General features: G+C 40.7%; 1 protein-coding gene and 1 long non-coding RNA gene across 2 annotated transcripts; one reads left to right on the forward strand and one right to left on the reverse strand.

The window, feature by feature from the left end:
- Positions 1-1497: 1497 nt before the first annotated feature.
- On the reverse strand, positions 1498-8811 carry TRNT1 (tRNA nucleotidyl transferase 1). The gene is made up of 8 exons (XM_083724892.1): positions 8608-8811; positions 7658-7817; positions 7057-7250; positions 6562-6700; positions 5730-5856; positions 4322-4515; positions 3120-3373; positions 1498-1919 (listed from the first exon to the last, which is right to left on the reverse strand). Exons 2-8 carry the CDS (start codon positions 7815-7817, stop codon positions 1671-1673), a joined length of 1317 nt encoding a protein of 438 aa, XP_083581018.1. The 5' UTR covers positions 8608-8811; the 3' UTR covers positions 1498-1670.
- A 42-nt stretch (positions 8812-8853) lies between these two features.
- LOC310838181 lies at positions 8854-17129 on the forward strand. Its single transcript, XR_014560770.1, has 3 exons — positions 8854-8981; positions 13609-16309; positions 17017-17129. It is a non-coding gene; the product is annotated as an uncharacterized lncRNA (long non-coding RNA).
- The last annotated feature ends 685 nt before the right edge of the window (positions 17130-17814 follow it).

Consider the following 17814-nt stretch of genomic DNA (forward strand, 5'->3'; position numbering starts at 1 on the left):
GGGGGCAGGAGTTATGGTAGGGAGAGGTCCCCAAAACTGCCACTCACCCACAGCAATTAGGCTCAAAAGAAGCCTAATTGTGTATCTCGGTAGGATATTTTTAGAAAGGGTAGTTAACCTCACCTTCCCAATTTGTATTTCAAAAACCATTGGCTACAATAGAACTGCCTTTTCATGCCTAATTTCAGCAGAAGTAGAGTTAACTGCGGGAGGCAGTGGAGGACAGAGGTGCCTGGCGTGCTCTGGTCCATGGGGTCACAAAGTCGGACACGACTAAACTACTAAACAACAACAGACTTAATACAGAAGTTTGAGGAGAAGGTAGCACAAGTTAGGCTTTTTAAATACAAGTCTCTAAACTTCATACTTAAGGGGCCTTGAGGAACAGACAGGTTTGGGGAAGAGTGTCAGTGTTTTGAGGGTTCTGGTTTGCTGTGCCTCTTAATTACGTTTGGCTTACATGAATGTCTCCCATTCCCATGAAATGACATGTTCACAATACATACCACAATATGTATGAAGTATACTGGGACCCATGTGCTCTGCAACTTTATCATAATTTACTGTAAGGATTGGTGCATTATTTTTTTTCAAATTCATCTTGCTAAATAAAGGCTTTGGGACATGTGTGATCATGAAACTACTGCCCTGTGACAATTCGATGTCCAAAAGTAAATGGCAGTAGGAAACATTAAAGTCTAAGACACAGAAGCCACACTTCTATCATATAAGAGAAGCACTGAGCCTGAAAAGATGTACATAGGAAAAGAAAGGAATTGCTTTGAGCAGCCTCCTTAGTTCCCTTAAACCGGGGAGTCTTGAACACTGTGCATGTCAGTAGATTGAGAAACAGCCCAGAAGAATTAACAAGGCTTTCTATAATACAAGACGTGAGACCTCCCTTCAATCTTGAAGCTTGTTGAAAAGTCAAAGAATCATTTTAAAGGTTGGCAGATGAAGGATTGGTGGCCAGGATTAAGCTTATACACCTATTAGCATTATTACCATCAAATAAATAATACAATTTTAGACACTACCAGATCTTGGGACTCGTGTAGTAAAACTGTCTTCAGCAGCAGCAGTCAATGAATATTTCCCTCCACAAAAGTCATTTAATGTGTAAATAAAAAACCCCTCTACAGTCTTCTTTGGCAATCACTCATAGCTGAATAAGATTGTCTTCCATGAATATGGTGTTAACGGTGTGTCCATAATTAACTGGAAGCCAATTCTGGATCCAGTGTATTTTGTTTGCAGCTATAAAGGTTCCTATGTACTGCCACCTAGTGGACAAATACTGCTGTCCTACCATTACCCAAACTTGCACTAAACAGAAAATTTGCAAGCTATTTCAGACTTTTGCAGCATATGATGCACGTAGGAGAGCAAAGCACAACTTAACACCACAAGGGCATTCTTAAATAGTTCAGTAAAAATACAAAATACATTTCTTACTCAGAAAATATAACCACACATAAGTAGAAGAACACAGAGCTGCTTGTGAAATGTTTTGCACTTTAATTGCTTTAAAAAAAAATCCATCAAAAATAATAATCCCGAAGATTCCAACAGTGCTTGAAACCCAAGTCAGTATGAACAATGGAATATTTACATGCAGAATTTGATACAATTTTATGTACTCAATTTACTTTACATTTTTAATCATTATTTTACACCTTTTTTACATGGCTTAAGAGTTCTTCCTTTCCCATCTGGTATCCACTCTTTTTCCACGTGTCCCGCAACTGCTGCAAGAGTATCCCGATTTCTTTCCCGGATGAAAACCCCATTTTTCTTATGTCGTGGCCACTTACAGGAAAAGAAGGGACAGACCACTGTTGCATTTCCTTCAGAAGAAGTCCTTCTCCTTGGTACTTCAGAAGCTCACAGATTCTGGATGCTAAGTCAGCCTCCCTTGACTTCACAAAACACATATCATAACATCGTGAGAGACCTGAACACAAGACATCTGCAGCAGCAGTGGGTGGTGTAGCGGGGCTGTGTTGCACACCTGACCATGCCACCGAGTCACTGCAGCATACCATGACAGACCAGGGCGCAGATATGGTGGCATGGTGCAAATAAACCAGAAGGGGTGCTAGCTTGGCTTTGCTGCCACATTTGCAACATGTTGATCTCACTCCTCTCAGTTCTGGTATGCTGCAGCGTCTTGGCTGAATGGTCAAATGAGCATTGCAGCCAGTCACACCACGCCGTATACACAACAATTTTTACTGAACAGCTATACGATACAATACGATATATTTATTGTCACTGTCCCATGCAGAACATTTCCAGTACAACACCAACAACTTAAAAAGCCTTTATTGGCTTAGATTCTAAGCAAACTTAATTATGGAAGTTTGTGTAAGGCCAGACCTGGGGAACTCTCCTGAATAATGTGTCAGAACCTTTTGAACTGCACCCATGATTCTCTCCGGCTCTAGCTTAGCCAGTGACATATGTTTCGACATAGAGCCTTCACAGCTAAAATTCAGGTAATGGTTATGTCTAAATGGGTATAAAGAGGTAGACAAGCTAAAGTGCACTCTCTGTGTATTTTTAAGAAGCCAGTTCCCATTTCCTTATTGCCTTCATCCCAACCAGTAGGTTTTATCTGCTTTGGAGAGACAATGCGGCACTGGTAGCTAACAGCAGGTTAATACAGTCATGCCTTGGGTTATAGCTGCTTCAGGTTGTGCTTTTTCGGGTTGTGGACCACCGAAGCCCAGAAGCACTGGAGTGGGTTACTTCCGGGTTTCGGCGGTTGCACATGCGCAGAAGCACCGAATTGCAACCTGTGCATGCGCAGACGCAGGTTCTGAACGCTGCGGGTTGCGAATGTGCATCCTGCACGGATCACGTTCGCAACCCGAGTGTCTACTGTAGTAATAAAAAAACCTGAAAAGTTGAGCACCTTTCAAGAAAAGCTTCTGGCGCAGTATTTTTTAAGAAATGTTTGACTTTTTTCTGTGTTTCATAATTTGTTGGAGGCTGCCCAGAGTGGCTGGGGCAACACAGAGCAGTGGCATGATGATGATGATTATAGTAATAATAATAGTAATAATAATAATAATAGTAATAATTATAATAATAATAATAATAATGATGTCACTTACATCTATAATGAACTCTTGATATGGTTTGAGTGGCTCTGTGGTGTCAGTAGCTTTGACCAAGTCTCTCCTGTGCTTCAGCAGAAACAGTGCAAGGTTTTTCTCATCTTTTGAAATTTTCAGCCTTAGGTCCAGTTTCGAGACGTCGTCTGGCACCTTTAACAGTGATGTTAGAACGGTCATTGGTTTTGGAAAGAGATTCTGAACATTTTTACAGACTGTGTCAAACTCCTGCAGGCTCCCATTAACAGGTAATCCTGAGGGAGACACACAAAAAAGGAACATGAGAATAATGAAACCAAGAAATCAGAAAAGCTGTTTAGAAAATGGCAAACAAGAATGCAGTAGCGAGTGGCATCATTAGTCCCAAACCACAACCGGTTGCCTTGCACCAGCACTGGGACAGGGCAACTGTTGGAACTACTGATGAATGATGTTTTACAACCAATATACAAGCAGGGCTGTTAATGTGAGTTTGGCTTAAGTCTAGCAGGCAAGGCTAGGCTCTTCTGCCTTAAGGGCTATTATAGTTGTACCTTGGAAGTTAAACGGGATTTGTTCCGAAAGTCCGTTTGACCTCCAAAATATTTGAAAACCAAAGTGCGGCTTCTGAGTGGCTCCTGTAGCCAGTTGGAAGCCCTGCTAGATGTCTGGCTTCCAAAAATAGTTTGCAAACCAGAACAGTCACTTCCGGGTTTGCGGCATTTGGGAGCAAAGATATTCGGGAACTAAGCTGTTTGACTTCCAAGGTACAACTGTATTATTATTTACTGAATTTGTTAGTCACTTTATCTTGTCCAGGGCAACCCAAGCAACTCACAAGCAAACAGACAAAAAATCCCACATTAAAACCAAGAGGGGGAAAACGTACAATAGAAACATCCCACCCATTTCTGAAATGCCACAGACTGTAAAAGGCCAAAGGCCTGGTTATAAACAATAGTTTTTGCCTGGTGCCTATCAGAGCAGTTTTAGATACACTGCATGGGCATAATAGTTAATGCAACACACCCACAGGAGTGCTATTGTGCATCTGTGAGAACAGAATGCTGCACTAGATAGATCTATGGTCTGATCTGACAGGCCCTTCTTGTGTTCAAACGAGGGACAGAGATATTCACTGCAGGTTATGTCACTGCAGGTTTTCCCCACTGCTACCTCTGGCTGAGATAAGCATTACTGCTATGTAAAACATAGCACTTTACCTATATAGCCAGCCACATCCAGTTCGTACATTAGGCGGATGAGATGATTAACATGGTTTCCAACAAGAATTTTTTTCAACTCCACCCAAATCCTCTCGCCCGATATTCCAGCCAAACCTTTGGCATTATCTTTGATTGCTTCCAGAGTGTCAGGTTCGTGGTGGCCAGGTTTTTCTGCAATCCGTCCATAAAATCTGGCGTGGGTGGGAGGGAAAAGAGAGAGAGAGAGAGAGATCAGTTTTAGTACCTGGAGCAAATCTGTTTTTATCAAATGTCAAGTTGGAATGCTGGTGGTCACCATTCCTCTTCAACCAGGCCTTTGGCTGATTATCAGTCTGTGTCATTTTAAATGTGTTTGTGGGAGGGGGTGTTATTGTTTTTATTGTGTATTTTATTATTCTGCATTTTATGCTGTGAACCGCCCTGAGATCTTTGGAGGTAGGGTGGTATACAAATTCAATAAATAATACAGGTGGTGACCATTTCATGCAACATTTCTGTTCCCGGCTCCCATTCTGCCCTCTTCAAGTTCCAAAAGCACCTATGTGTCAGTGTCATGCTCTAACCAACTGAGCTATCCTGTTGGCCAACTGGACACACCTAAAATGAAAAAAAATTCCTTCCAGTAGCACCTTAAAGACCAACTAAGTCAGTTCTTGGTATGAGCTTTCGTGTGCATGCACACTTCTTCAGATACACTGAAACAGAAGTTTCCAGGCCCTTCTATATAGTGAGAAGGTGGGGAGGGGTATTACTCAGAAGGGTGGTGGGAATGGGTGATTGGCAGATATCTGTGATGAGCCTGTTGACGACTCTTAACGACTGCAATAGGTCTTACAGGAAAAAGCAAGGGGTGAGAAGGTGAAAAATGGCTTTGTCATGTATAATGAGATAAGAATCCAAGGTCTTTGTTCAGACCAGGTTTCTCCATGGTTTTAAGTTTGGTGATAAGTTGCAATTCAGCAGCTTCTCTTTCCAGTCTATTTCTGAAATTCTTACTACAAAGGAATTTCACTGCCTGTAGTAAAAATAATCATTTTTGAAAATACAGACATTTGAGATGCAAGTACCACATACGGATATTGAGTAACCTGAAGAGAAAAAGGAAGAGAAAATGAACAATGCCTTGGTGCACTGTCTCAGTGTGGGTCCACCGCCCCCCTCGGGTGAGTGAAGAAGTGACGCCGTTCAAAAATACTTGTATACTGCAGTTTCATTAAAAATACCAAACTAGCTCCAAACAATTTTATATGCACCATTAAAAACACATAAAACTAAAAGCATGAGTCACCAGCTAACTTTTACAGAAATCGAACCCCAGCCAGCAATCTGCCAGCTGTGTTTTGGACCAGTTGTAGTTTCTGAGTTGTCTTCAACGGCAGCCCCAATAATCTAGTCTGAAAGCTACCTGAAGTATCGCAGAATTCTTAGGTAATCCTCTTGTATTCTCTGGTTTGCATGTCCGACAAATCTGACTTTGTTGTTTTTTAAATCATCATAGCCGTTGAAATAATCATAGAGTGTTCCATCTAAACCTACATAGCAAATAAAGGCATGAGTTTACTTCAGTTCACAAGTTTACTTCGTGAAGCATTTTTGATAGAGGTAGGCTGCCAGAAAGTTCAACCATGGTTGCCTACATGCCAAAATAACCTTCTCAACATGCAGGCCTAATGAAGCCAAAATGGCACCATGCGACAAGAGATGAATATCAGCAGACTTGAGGAATCCCAAAATATGCGGAAGTACAAAAAGACTTTAGGAGGAAGGGGGCAGGGAATAAAAAACAGCCCAGTGAGATCTGAGCTTGCTCAGTGGCCACAGAACCCCAAGAGTTTGTTGTGGGGAAGGGAGAATGGAGGAACAGAGATGGGAAACGAAATGAAGTCTCCTGGAAATGGGCAGGGCTGCTGTCTGAAACTCTCAATGTGAGCACTCCACACTGAAACTTTTGTGCTGGGTTCCAATTGTCCATGTCACATAAACTAGTCAAAGAAATAATAAATACTGTTTTTTGGTTACATTTATATCCCTCTCCCCTGTCAGGCAACTCAAGCTTGCTGCATATATAGTATGTGGGTCCCAGGAATTTTTCATTCTGGTCACAGACCAGACCCCCAATTTTGACAAGCGAGATGTAGCAATTGACTCGGACCAAAGATTTGTCCAGGTAAAACATTGTGTGGGTGGCCTGGCTTGAAACTAGAATGGCACATCAGAGGATTGGGAAGGGGAGTTACCTAAGAACATAGAATTGATTGTGAGATCTCTCCTCTCAGCATCTTTTTCCCAGTCCGTTGTAAATTCCACTTCCGCATGTCTCCCATCAGTAACCAGATCAAGTCTAAGCGTGGTAATTTCAAAGTTCTCCTCATGGAGCTATAACAGAATTTCGTAAAAGCATTTGTTCACCTTTTTGATAACAGCACCCCTTTTCATATGGAAAGAAACTAAATTATTTGCATGTCCCATTAGACTGCATGCAACCTGTTAACAGAATGTGTTTATTAACATTCTGTATGCTGAGCATCTGTCCTTAGCTATTAGGATATTCACAAACATTTGCCGACACTACAGTAGGATATCTAGTGGAAGGGTGGTGGAGATTCATAGATAACCACATTTAGTGCCTTACATTTCTAGAAACAAATTTGAAGTAAATAAATACATATTTATCTAGGAAAGCAGGTTAAAGAGCAGACTTTCCCAGCCTGGGACTTGCAAAATCTTCTTACCCTGGCAGTGATAGTTCCATGTTTTTCTCCTCTGTTGTTGATCATTCGGACACCTGCAGCTTGGAACATTTCCTTCATCTCAGTAGGAGTAGCAGTGGTGGCAAAGTCAACATCTTGTGGTTTCATTCCATTGAGCAAGTCCCTTACTGCACCTCCTGCTATCCTCAATTCGTACTTTGCTTTGTCAAATAATTCTGGGCAGTGGAGGGAAAAAACAATCATTAGCAAAACTTTTTTTAAAAAAATCTCGAGAGTAGTAACTGCCACTTGTACTAATTCAAGCCCACTAAAGTTGATGTGATTTCACTAGCAGAAATGATGATTCCATCTATCAGTTAATAAAACCAAGATATCTTGGGTCCATTTGTGCCCTCTCAGAACAGAAACAGTTTACTTCAGCTCTAAATGACTTTTCTTGTACTGAAATGAACCAATGCTGCTAAAAGGATTGGTGCAAACCCCTTCCCCCAGCAGCAAAATTCCCATTTCATATCTGATGTCTGTTATCACTCGTGCTCTGGGGGTTCTTCTACGCTCCTCTGCCAGCTGGGTCCTGAACAACCATAAAACCATAGAAGTAATAACAGAGAAACATTAGTACCTGCAACACTCTTCAGTCCTGGTGTGAAGAGGGACTGGAATTCGGAAGACTCTAGTTTCATGGTGCCTAAACACCGCCACAGGATTTTAACCCCTGTACTGCTGTGTGGGGAGAAGGGAACACCTGCTTTACAGCCAAGGAGCAGCAGGTGATGCCACATCTAAAGAAAAGGGCACAGGTGAGTATTTCAAATATTTCATTCATTTAATAATACTTCTATACCGTTTTCATAAGAGGCTCAAAATTCCCGACAGGCCACACTTGCTAAGCAGCTCAGATAGTTTGCTTCTGGGCGCATAATTTATCTCTTATGCTGTCCAGCATAAGAACACCACGGCATGCCTCAAATGGAAAGGAATTTGGCAAATGTTCATGCCCCGCTGAAGTGGCTAGGTTAACCCAACCCATGGGTATGCTGGAAGTACAATTTTAATCAAGTGTGCACAGTGTGCAGATGCTATCATGCACAGAGGGGGAGATGGGGAAACTATTGCCCTTCAGAGGCCTCTGTGGGACCGCATATTCCCTACTCATGATGTCTACTTCTCTGATGAGAGTTGGTGGGGGAGAAAGGTGGCCCCGAGTAAGAACGCAAAAGGCAAATTCTGGAAGCTACTGCTTTACATGCTCAGACCAGACAGCGAGGAAGGGCAGCGGGTGGGCGGAGGGTCCGCAGTGGACCCCCTTGGAAGGCATGTGGGGGACAGGTGCCTCCCTCTGACGTCAGCCCTCCCCACGCCCGCTCCCCTTCCCTAACAGAACTATGCGGAGGCCTGGACAGGCGAGCATGGATAAGGCAGCAAGCTCCGTGCGCGCAAAAGCTGGTTGGGATACAAGCAGGGGCGAGGAGGACCTGCGCAGCCTGCAGAATCTCAGGCTCGTGCATTTTGGGACGGAGCACTTCCAGCAGCTTAGCAAGAGGAGGGGGAGGAAGGGGCAGCCACACTCACCCAGGCGCTGGCTCGCTTGCTTTGCTCGCTTCCACCCGGCTAGCACCTTCCGTCGCCGCAGCTCCTAGCAGGAAACGCGTTGTTGGGCTTCAAAACGAAGCGACGGAAGAGGAGGAGGAGGAGGAGGAGGAGGAGTAAAAAGGTCTAGGCCGCGCTCCTCCTCTTCCCCGGAGGCGGGTTGGCGGAGCCGCTCCTCCTTCAGCCCCGGCGCTCCGGGTGGGGTCGAGCTTCGAAGTGCGGCCTTTCGCGCGCGGGTTTTTGAGGCGCCTCCGTCTTTCTACGAGGCTCTTCTGCGTTTAACTCCTCACCCCGCTGGCGACAGCGTGGCTTTCCTGAAGGGCTTGTTTATAGTTATTTGTCGCTTCGCACAAAAGGTTTGCGCCAAAAATTAGCTTAGCAGGGTGTTGCTGCTGCTGCTGCTGTCGTCATTATTGTTTATTTATGACCCCACTTTTTCCTCCGACAGGGACGCAAGGCAGCTTGTGGATAAAATTAGGGTTGTGATATTTCAAAAAGTAAAAGACACCCGCAAAGCTGTTGAGCCTTTTTTTAAAAAAAAAAAAAAAAACTACCAAAATTGTTAAGCATTTTTTGGCAACAAACCCAAATTGTTGAGCCCCCCCCCTTAGTAATTTTAAGCTTTTGGAGCTGCGTTTTTATCGCCGTTTCGTCAGAATTGCCCCCTGACCATTTTTACACCCGAAAATAAGGGCATGTCAGGAATTTTCCTGACGTTTGGCAAGCCTAATAAAATAACAGCTCTAAACATAGCATGTGGGGGCAATCATTTAAAAACAATTGAATCTGTATATATAACATACAGACTAAGCAGCAGGACACCAGCCCCTCATAAAAGTAAGTCAGTTTCCAGAAGGACGCACTTTGCTTCGTAATTTTCTAGAAGCGCTGGAGAGTTGCATTTTTTCTTGTTTTAAGGAAAGCTCAAAGAGTCTGGCATCCCCAAACGGACACCAAGTTGGCGACCCACGTCCTAAACAACCAGCCTCCACTTGCTTTAATCCGGGAATATCAGAAATGGAAGCTTGGTGGGAACTAAGGAACAAACCAAAAAGCTAGAATTCAACAATGGCAATGCATTGTTTGCATGTAAAAAATAAATGTAGCCTTGTTTCAACTAAATTTTACTTGAGAGTAGACCCATTGAAATGAATGAGCATGTTAGAGATACCTATGCTAAGTAACAGTTTAATACCACCCGCAGTATAAAAACCTGATGCAACACAATGCAACTGAGGGGAAACAACTATAAAGTTAGAAAGGAGGAAGGTTTCACCCTATTAAAGGAAATCTTATGTAAGATGTACAAATCTGTAATTAAAAAAAAAACCATCAAAAGTCATTATTAATACTCCCATTGTACATAGAAATGGAAAACAGTAAATGTAAGGGGGGTTATTAATTTAAATTTATAAAAGTTTCTATAGTGCCATGCCGTAAAATATCAATGTTAAAACACGAAAGACCATTTAAATAATAAAAAATACAGATAATAATTATGGTGACTGACTTACCGGTAATCAATATAAAAATTAAACAGCTGCAGAGGCCTGTTGAACTTGCAAAACGTGTTTCCAAATTCTGTTTCCAGGTTTTTGCATGTTTTGCTATAACTATGCAGGACATAATTCTGGTATTTATACAACCATTCCATTAAAAGAACACAAAAAACTCAGACAAATGCAATCATACAAAATCTATATAGCATTATGTAAAATATTTTTACATTTTCCAAATGTTTTGTAAGTTGTCTCAGATTTGATACTTCACACAGTGCAAATCTTCAAACTGTGCTGTGTACAGTATTAGCAAGGAACATTCCATATTGTTTTCTGAAATGCCTTGCAGAATGCTGTGGTGAAGCATATCGGGTATGAAAACCTCACATACTAGTTGTGCATTGCTGGCATGATCTTTAACCATTTTTTTCTGCTTCATAAGGTTCTCCTATGTAGCAGGATGATGAGCCATTTTTTACAATTGGAAGAGAGTCAAGGGTAATTTTTGATGCGGCATGAAGGGCTCTTGTGTACGGTACAGAGAAAAAACCAAAACCTTAGAGCTGCCTGCAGGACCATTCTAGATTGTACCCTGTATTTTGTCATGTAAAGCTTGAAAGCTGAAGATAAAATTATTCCTAAAAATTAGGCCCTCAAGTCAAATCCCAACTTTTAACAGCTTCACTTGAAGAGAAAAAAAGTAGACTGAAATGGAAGTGAAATGAAATTACATTTTCTACTTCAGGACCTAAATACTGTATAGCCATCCACTTCTGTGAATCTTTTCAGGTGCTGCTCATTTCTCCAGCCTCAAATTCACACACACAGCAGTCTTCTACATGCCTCAGTCAGTATTTCTCATGAAAATAAAATACCCTAAATTAAAACTTCAATAGTTTATACAGTATACTTGTTTACAATCTAATTATGGAAATTAATGGATAACTATCCATCACAACTACTTTCATGTACACATTTGTCTTTCTTTTTGAGGTGTGTTCCTTAGTTTTCTATTAACAACAAACCCTCCTGTTTATTGTTACCATTCATGAGGTTGTGACTTTGCTTTCTCTTTGTTTGCTGAATGCCTCGTGTGTTTTCATCTGTGCTGATCGATCTGTGTAACAATGCTCTTTGCTGATACATTCTTTGATGTGATCATGGTGATTATGGTCTAGTTTTCTCCTGGTTTACCTTGCTCCTGACATAAATACAAAACTAACTTTTAAAAATAGACTAGCACAGAATTTTCAGTTTATTTTTTTTTAAAAAAAAACCGAAGCAGCTTTTAGTCTCAGAAAGTTTTAAGTTGCTGTTTAAATGTATTTTTGTGGTGAGCATTCCCTTTTCTTTCTTTCGCCTCATTATTTATGTCCGCTTTCTATCATAGAGTAATACTGTCCCTGGCTGAAAAAATCCTTCAGAAATCCACTGTTACAGCTGAATTTTTTGGATGACTAGTCTGAGTTGCCATTAAATACAGCTCTCTAGCTCATCTCCTTCCTCGTTAATTCTTCATGTTGCTTACCAACTGTTCAAGTTGGCTTCCCCTCCCAGCAACTGTTGTTCATAATTCAATTTTCCTATAGTTTCAAGTATCAGCTAGCCCAGTGATGATAATTCTCCTTGATTGATTTAGAGCATGTGCATAGATAAAAATTTCATATCTATCACCAAAAAGCTGTAGTTTTGTGCATGCAGACTCAATGGAGATCTGAATGGAACAGAAAATTTGGCTCTCCAAAATGTGGACAGGTGTACACAATTTTCCTCTTTTCCAGGCTGGTTGCTATCTTTGGGCTTGGGGATGTGGAGTATGAAAGGCCAAAGGTTAAAAAATGATAGTTCTAGCAATAACAAACCATGCAATCAAGCATATTGAATATTGATTCCAAGAGGGCAACTTTTGCACAGTGTGTTTTCATGCAAAAAGCAGTGCCTGGCAATATTATGCTAGATGGCCTTATGGTTTGATTCAGGATAAAGCAACTTCCTATGTTCCATTGGTTTTCTTCGGAAAACCAGGGTGGTCCAGAGGATTGTGTTACAAATTGGAATTTGAAACATGAAAGATGAATTAGAATTTACTGTTGTCACTTTTCTGGTCTGCACAGCAAGACCAGCCCCTTCACAGTGTCTGTTTGCATTGTTACCCATGAAGTTATTGTCTCTCAGTTGCATATTTAGGAAATGAAAGTGAATGTTTTATGTAATGTGTCTGCTGTGATTATGAATGGTAATTTGAATATGCTTTGTCTCTGAAAGAACTATGAAAGATAAGTAATATCTTGAGTCAGTGTGCAGTACAAAAATACCAGTTCCCCAAATATACACAATAAGATTATTATAAAAATATTTTTGGAATCTGGTATGCCTTGTGGTCTTTTGAGCTTCTGGTGTGATGCAAACTCCTGTACTTTATAGCTTTGGTGGTATTTACTTCGCAAGCTTCTCCCATACAGGTGACTCTTACTGTAAAGGGCACAGGAAGGGCTTTTTAGGGGGATGGGGAAAGAGCAATGTAAAGAGTCATTTTTCCAAAGAATCTTTGTCATGCTGAATTTGTCTTTCCAATTATACAGGGTAAATTGTTGTTTTGACCATGACCATTTGTCACATTTGGATTATCATATCTTGGCTTACTAAACCAAAATATGAACAAGCTTTGCTTCTTTCTTTCAATGAGTGGGTTAACAAACTAGGAAATCTTCCATTAGCCATTGTTTCCAGTTCCATCTGTACTAGGAAACTGTGGTTTCTGAAACCATTCTTTGTAGTTGTGTTGATATCCTACCTTGTTCCAAAGCCATTCACTATAGTGTCTTGGCTCAGATGAACCATTAAACTTTAATTATAGAATAATTGTAAGTCTGCCCTGTGACTTGGAGTAGCAGATGCACTGCCGCATATAAAGCCCCTCCAGGGAGGGTCTTGCACCACATATCACCATAGTCTGCACCTTTGGTGGGTGAAGCAGGAGCTTGTGTTGTGGTAGAATCACCAGTGGAGTCTGGTGGAATAAGACCTCTGTTGAATCAAAACCCCTATCAGCAATTTAAAGCAAAAAAAGAAAGAAAGAAAGAAAGAAAGAAAGAAAGAAAGAAAGAAAGAAAGAAAGAAAAAAAGAAAAAGCCAGGCAGGGGAAAGAAACTCCAGGTGCTTATTATAAGCCCCATACATTTCAGGGGGGGGGGGGAATTCATTAGCAAAGGCATGCTGATAAACAGGAGAAATTGCTTTAAAAGTGCCCTTGATAAAGGAATTGTTCTGAAAGGGATTGGATGCATATTAAGCAATATTTTGTCCCCCCTCCCCCGCAATTCCCCCTCTTTGGGTCTTGATAGTAATAGTTCCTTGGTTTTTTTTTTTTTACTGTTTCCCTGGAAGGTTCATTCATATCTCAGATTAAGCCAGTTTATAATTGTCTGAACAAGCTCATTACATCACATGACCTTACCATTAAATTGACTAACCTTTTGTTTAGTTGTCATAATCATCATTATTGGGGTACAGTCTGCCAGTTAGTAGCTGTGAGTAATTTCCCCTTCATTTCAATAATGCTCATGGTTTATATTGTACATAGAACAAGTCTTCTGCTCCCGGAAGCGTTTTGCCAACAAAATAAAAACAGTACATCCAAATATTACATTTTCTATAAAAGTCAGTTATCTGAGCCTTTCTACCTTCCTTTTGTTATCCTTTAGGATAGGCAAGAAAACAGGCCTTAGAGATTAGTGCTTAAATCTTTTTGGATTGTTTTTAATTAAAGTGAAAATCAGCTGTGGAAAATTAAACACAGCTGAGTCTTGACTAAGGGGAACAAGTGTTAGCAATGTAGCAACTAGAAGCAAAAACCAAAACCCAGATCCCTGAACTCTGAGGCTGTATTATAGTATTCTATGGAAGAACACTGGATTTGATTTGCAGTCTTTGTGTTCCGAATTCTGGAGAAAAATGGCCTGGATACAGGTAAGTAGTTATAAATAAAAGTGTTACATCTGAAGGGAAGGAGTGTGGTGCACACTTTCCCATAATATGCCACCAATATCTTTGCTATTTGGATGGAACCACACAGCTTATTTTTGTGTGCCTTGATAATATTGTTAAGGTTTAGTCAACCAAGCATTGCGCTTGGTCAATACAGATGGTAATTGCATAGGAGAGTGTGTGGTGAATTATATCTCGGAGGATGTGGTGTAGCCTTAATATGTTTACCAGATTGCAACCTAAAATTTTGCATTATGGGTAAGATCCAACAGAGTTCAAGCGGACCTCATGCAGCAGGACTTTTCATCTCTCTCCTCCCCAGTGCACACCCTGAGAATGTGTTCCAGAGGGTTGAGTCACCCTTTGGAGCAGATATTTAGGGCATGTGAGGGGTCTGGAGAGGGGAGAAACTGGAAGTCCTATTGCATAAGCAAAACTCCATTTCATAAGTGGGTAGACACCATTAGATATCACCCATTGTTTTTAAAACAACTGTTGAAATAAATTAGTCAGCTGCTATCTCGAACTCAGTTTTTGTTCTTTATGATTTGACAGTCCTACTTTTTGTGATTTCTCATGTGGTGGTCTTGGATTCTTGCATCTCAAGAATTTAGTCCACCCCCTTCTTTCCCAGTGACTAAGGGATCATTCTTTTTTACAACCATGGATCACTCCTATGGAATATTTGTGTGTCTCTTTTTGCCATTTTGCCCTGAAGTTCAGGTAGTGAAACATAGTTGTGATTTTCACTATCTGATTGACTTCATCTCCTTTATTTCATGAGCATTATTTGTCAGAGGGTAATATCCATAGATTTCAGTGCTTTTTATAAAGTTTAAGCATCACTCACCTTATTGTACAGATGGAGACATTAGTTGGAGCAAACCCTATGCACTTATGTTATACAGTATTCAGGACAAACAAATTTATCACATTTGTTTCCTGCCCTTAACTCAGGTTGCTCAGGGCTCTGTGCATGAGATCTTTTTCTCATTCATGCTTTTAATGTCATTCTTAATGAACCCCACTGCTTAGAACCATTTTGATAATTGTGAAATGTACATTATATTTCTGTGACATTGAATCAAGGACTGGGGACACAATTTGTTCCCAATTTATACTGTAAACTGTTGACTTTCAGTTACCTACCTATAGTAGTTTAGGACTGAATCCAACTAAGTCCTTGGGCATTTCTCCCACCCCCACTTTCCTCACTCCCCTTGTACTATCCCCAAATGTGCCCTGGAGAGTTGAGGGAACACCCAGAACAGGTATTTTGGGGGGAGGGGGGAGAAGAGGGAGGGGGAGCTCCAGCTTCTGTGTGAGTGGAGTTCAGTGACTTAGTTGGGTACAACCTTCATCTTTCACCACCCGCCTAGAATAGGTTTTGTAAAAAGTTCTGAGGAATAAGATGCTGCTGTTGCTATTTTACTGTTGTGTAGTGACATTTTGTATTCTGACACTGCTATGATCATCAGCATATGACTTGGCTGACCAGAACCCTTATTTTTTTTGCGAACTTCAGTGATGTATGAATCTAGCCCTTGTTGAAATACACACTTCATAGATGGTAGGCATGGCCCAACATCATTTCCCTTATGTCTCCCTATGAAATATCCCCATCTTTTTGTAGCTATGATTATGAAAACCAGGTTTGTAGCAAAGCATCAGCTTCTTAGAGTACAATTTGGTACAAGTGAAGTGTATCAATGATGATTCTACTTTGAACTCCCTTTTTATCTGAAGAATAAAAGAAATATCTTTCGGTTTGTTCTCTAGAACCACATGAGTTTCAGAGGGCCCTGCATCAGTGAATAAAGTAAAGAAATCAAAAGCAATGCTTAGACCCTGGGAGTTAGTTTGAGGAGCTCCGCTTTCCTGCCTTGGAACATTCTTCAGTCTGTTATTAAATATGGATGCAGTTCAATGTTGAAACTGATCTCAAAATAAATGACAAAGGAATCCAACATTGCTTAAAATATTGCAATGGTTTCGTAACAAACCTAGCTATGTTCTATCAAGGAAGTTTTAGAGGTTGTTAATGTTAAAGACATTTCTGTCGTATACTGCAGCGGTATCCTTTGACCCAAAGATGAGCAAAATGTCACAAAGCTTTGTTCTTCATAATAATGCATTCCTACAAGCAAATCACTGAAGCTGTTACAATGAAACTGGTGGGAGATGACGATCCAAGAAAAGTAAGTCCCGACCCCCCATGTGTAAATTACTTATGGAATGTACTGCCAGAAGGATATGGTGATGCTCACAAATTGTAGAGTTGTTGTTTTTTAAATTGATTATGGTTCCATGACATAAGATTCTAAAGACCACCATTTAGCATAAAAATTAGCATGCTGAACCCCATCAAGTTTGATCCTAGTCTTACGTCTCCAGTTTCCATTAGAATTGCCCCCCAAAATAAAGCCTTGGTCAATCAGACCAAACATCCTCCTACTTTAGCATTGTACTTTACGTGGTGGTCAATCTTGATACCACAAGGAAATCCAAAATGACGCTTCATGGCAATCTCTGCCCCTTGCATGTTTGCTTCTGAGCACCATACCGCTTCCGAAACCAAGATGCTCCATAAAGCTGTCGTGACTAAAATGTAAAATTCCGTCCCTTAATTTGCCATTAAAGCCACCGTGACCTTTCAAATCATTTGTCATGTCAAATATTCCATAAGAAGTAATATCAGTGAAGGTTCCCCTTCTTACAGTAGAGTTGGCAAATCACAGAATGAAGAAGAGTCATAGCCCTGTTTCTGGTTTTCAGGAAACTTTTTGTTAAAATGAAATATATCCTTTCATTATTTATTTGTTATTTAGAATGAAAATGTTTTTATATCACCCTTCATCAGCTTTGGATTCAAAGTAGCTTATTAATATATAAAATATACTATTAGCAGATGCCTGCTGCCAAGAATATTGCATCATTGGCACCAGACACACCTCTATAGCAGGGATGTTTCACAAGAAAGGGAAATTCCACAAATCACCACAGTAAGTATAAGAAAGCCAGCACATGTATCACAAGGCACTGAAATTATTCCTTGCCAAGGGCTTTGAGTCTATGCCATGGGTAGGCAAACTAAGGCCTACCTGTGTAAACCAGGCTCTCTGTTTTTTTTAGAAGGAAAATTAACATAACCTTAGTCTCTATAACAGGACATTCGTTTGAAGGGCAAGTTATATAGGTAACATTTTTATTGTGCTATAAATAACACAAGAATACAACAGAGCTTATAATATGAATGCATTTTCATTTGTTTTGTGCCTCGGGATACCTTGTATGAGAATGCTCATCTATGTTGCAGCTGCATACCTATAATAGGGTGTGAGTTCGTATGTGCTCTAGTTGAGCTCTTGTGTTTTGATAAACATTTACGTTTGAAATCTTTTATCATGTAGTGAACAAGTTAGTCTCCTGCTAGCCACGTCCCAGACCCAAGCCCTATTTTTGATGCAATGTACACACACAGAACTTCTCACACGGAAGGGCTACCTGTATCCCTTTATGGCCACAGTTCACTGCTTCATTGGAATGAATGGGAAACCACTATGAACAGAAGGAGAAATGGTTTAGGGCTTAAGCTTCTGGTCTTGAGTCTCTACAACTCCTTTTCAGATACCTGTTACTGGGCAGTGGCTAGGCTTTATACCCTTTAATGCCCTCTTTTTCTGGAGCAAATTCAAAAGGCTAG

This window comes from Podarcis gaigeae (genome assembly GCF_964106915.1).
Source record: "Podarcis gaigeae genome assembly, chromosome: 2".
In the NCBI taxonomy this organism is placed as follows: Eukaryota; Metazoa; Chordata; class Lepidosauria; order Squamata; family Lacertidae; genus Podarcis; species Podarcis gaigeae.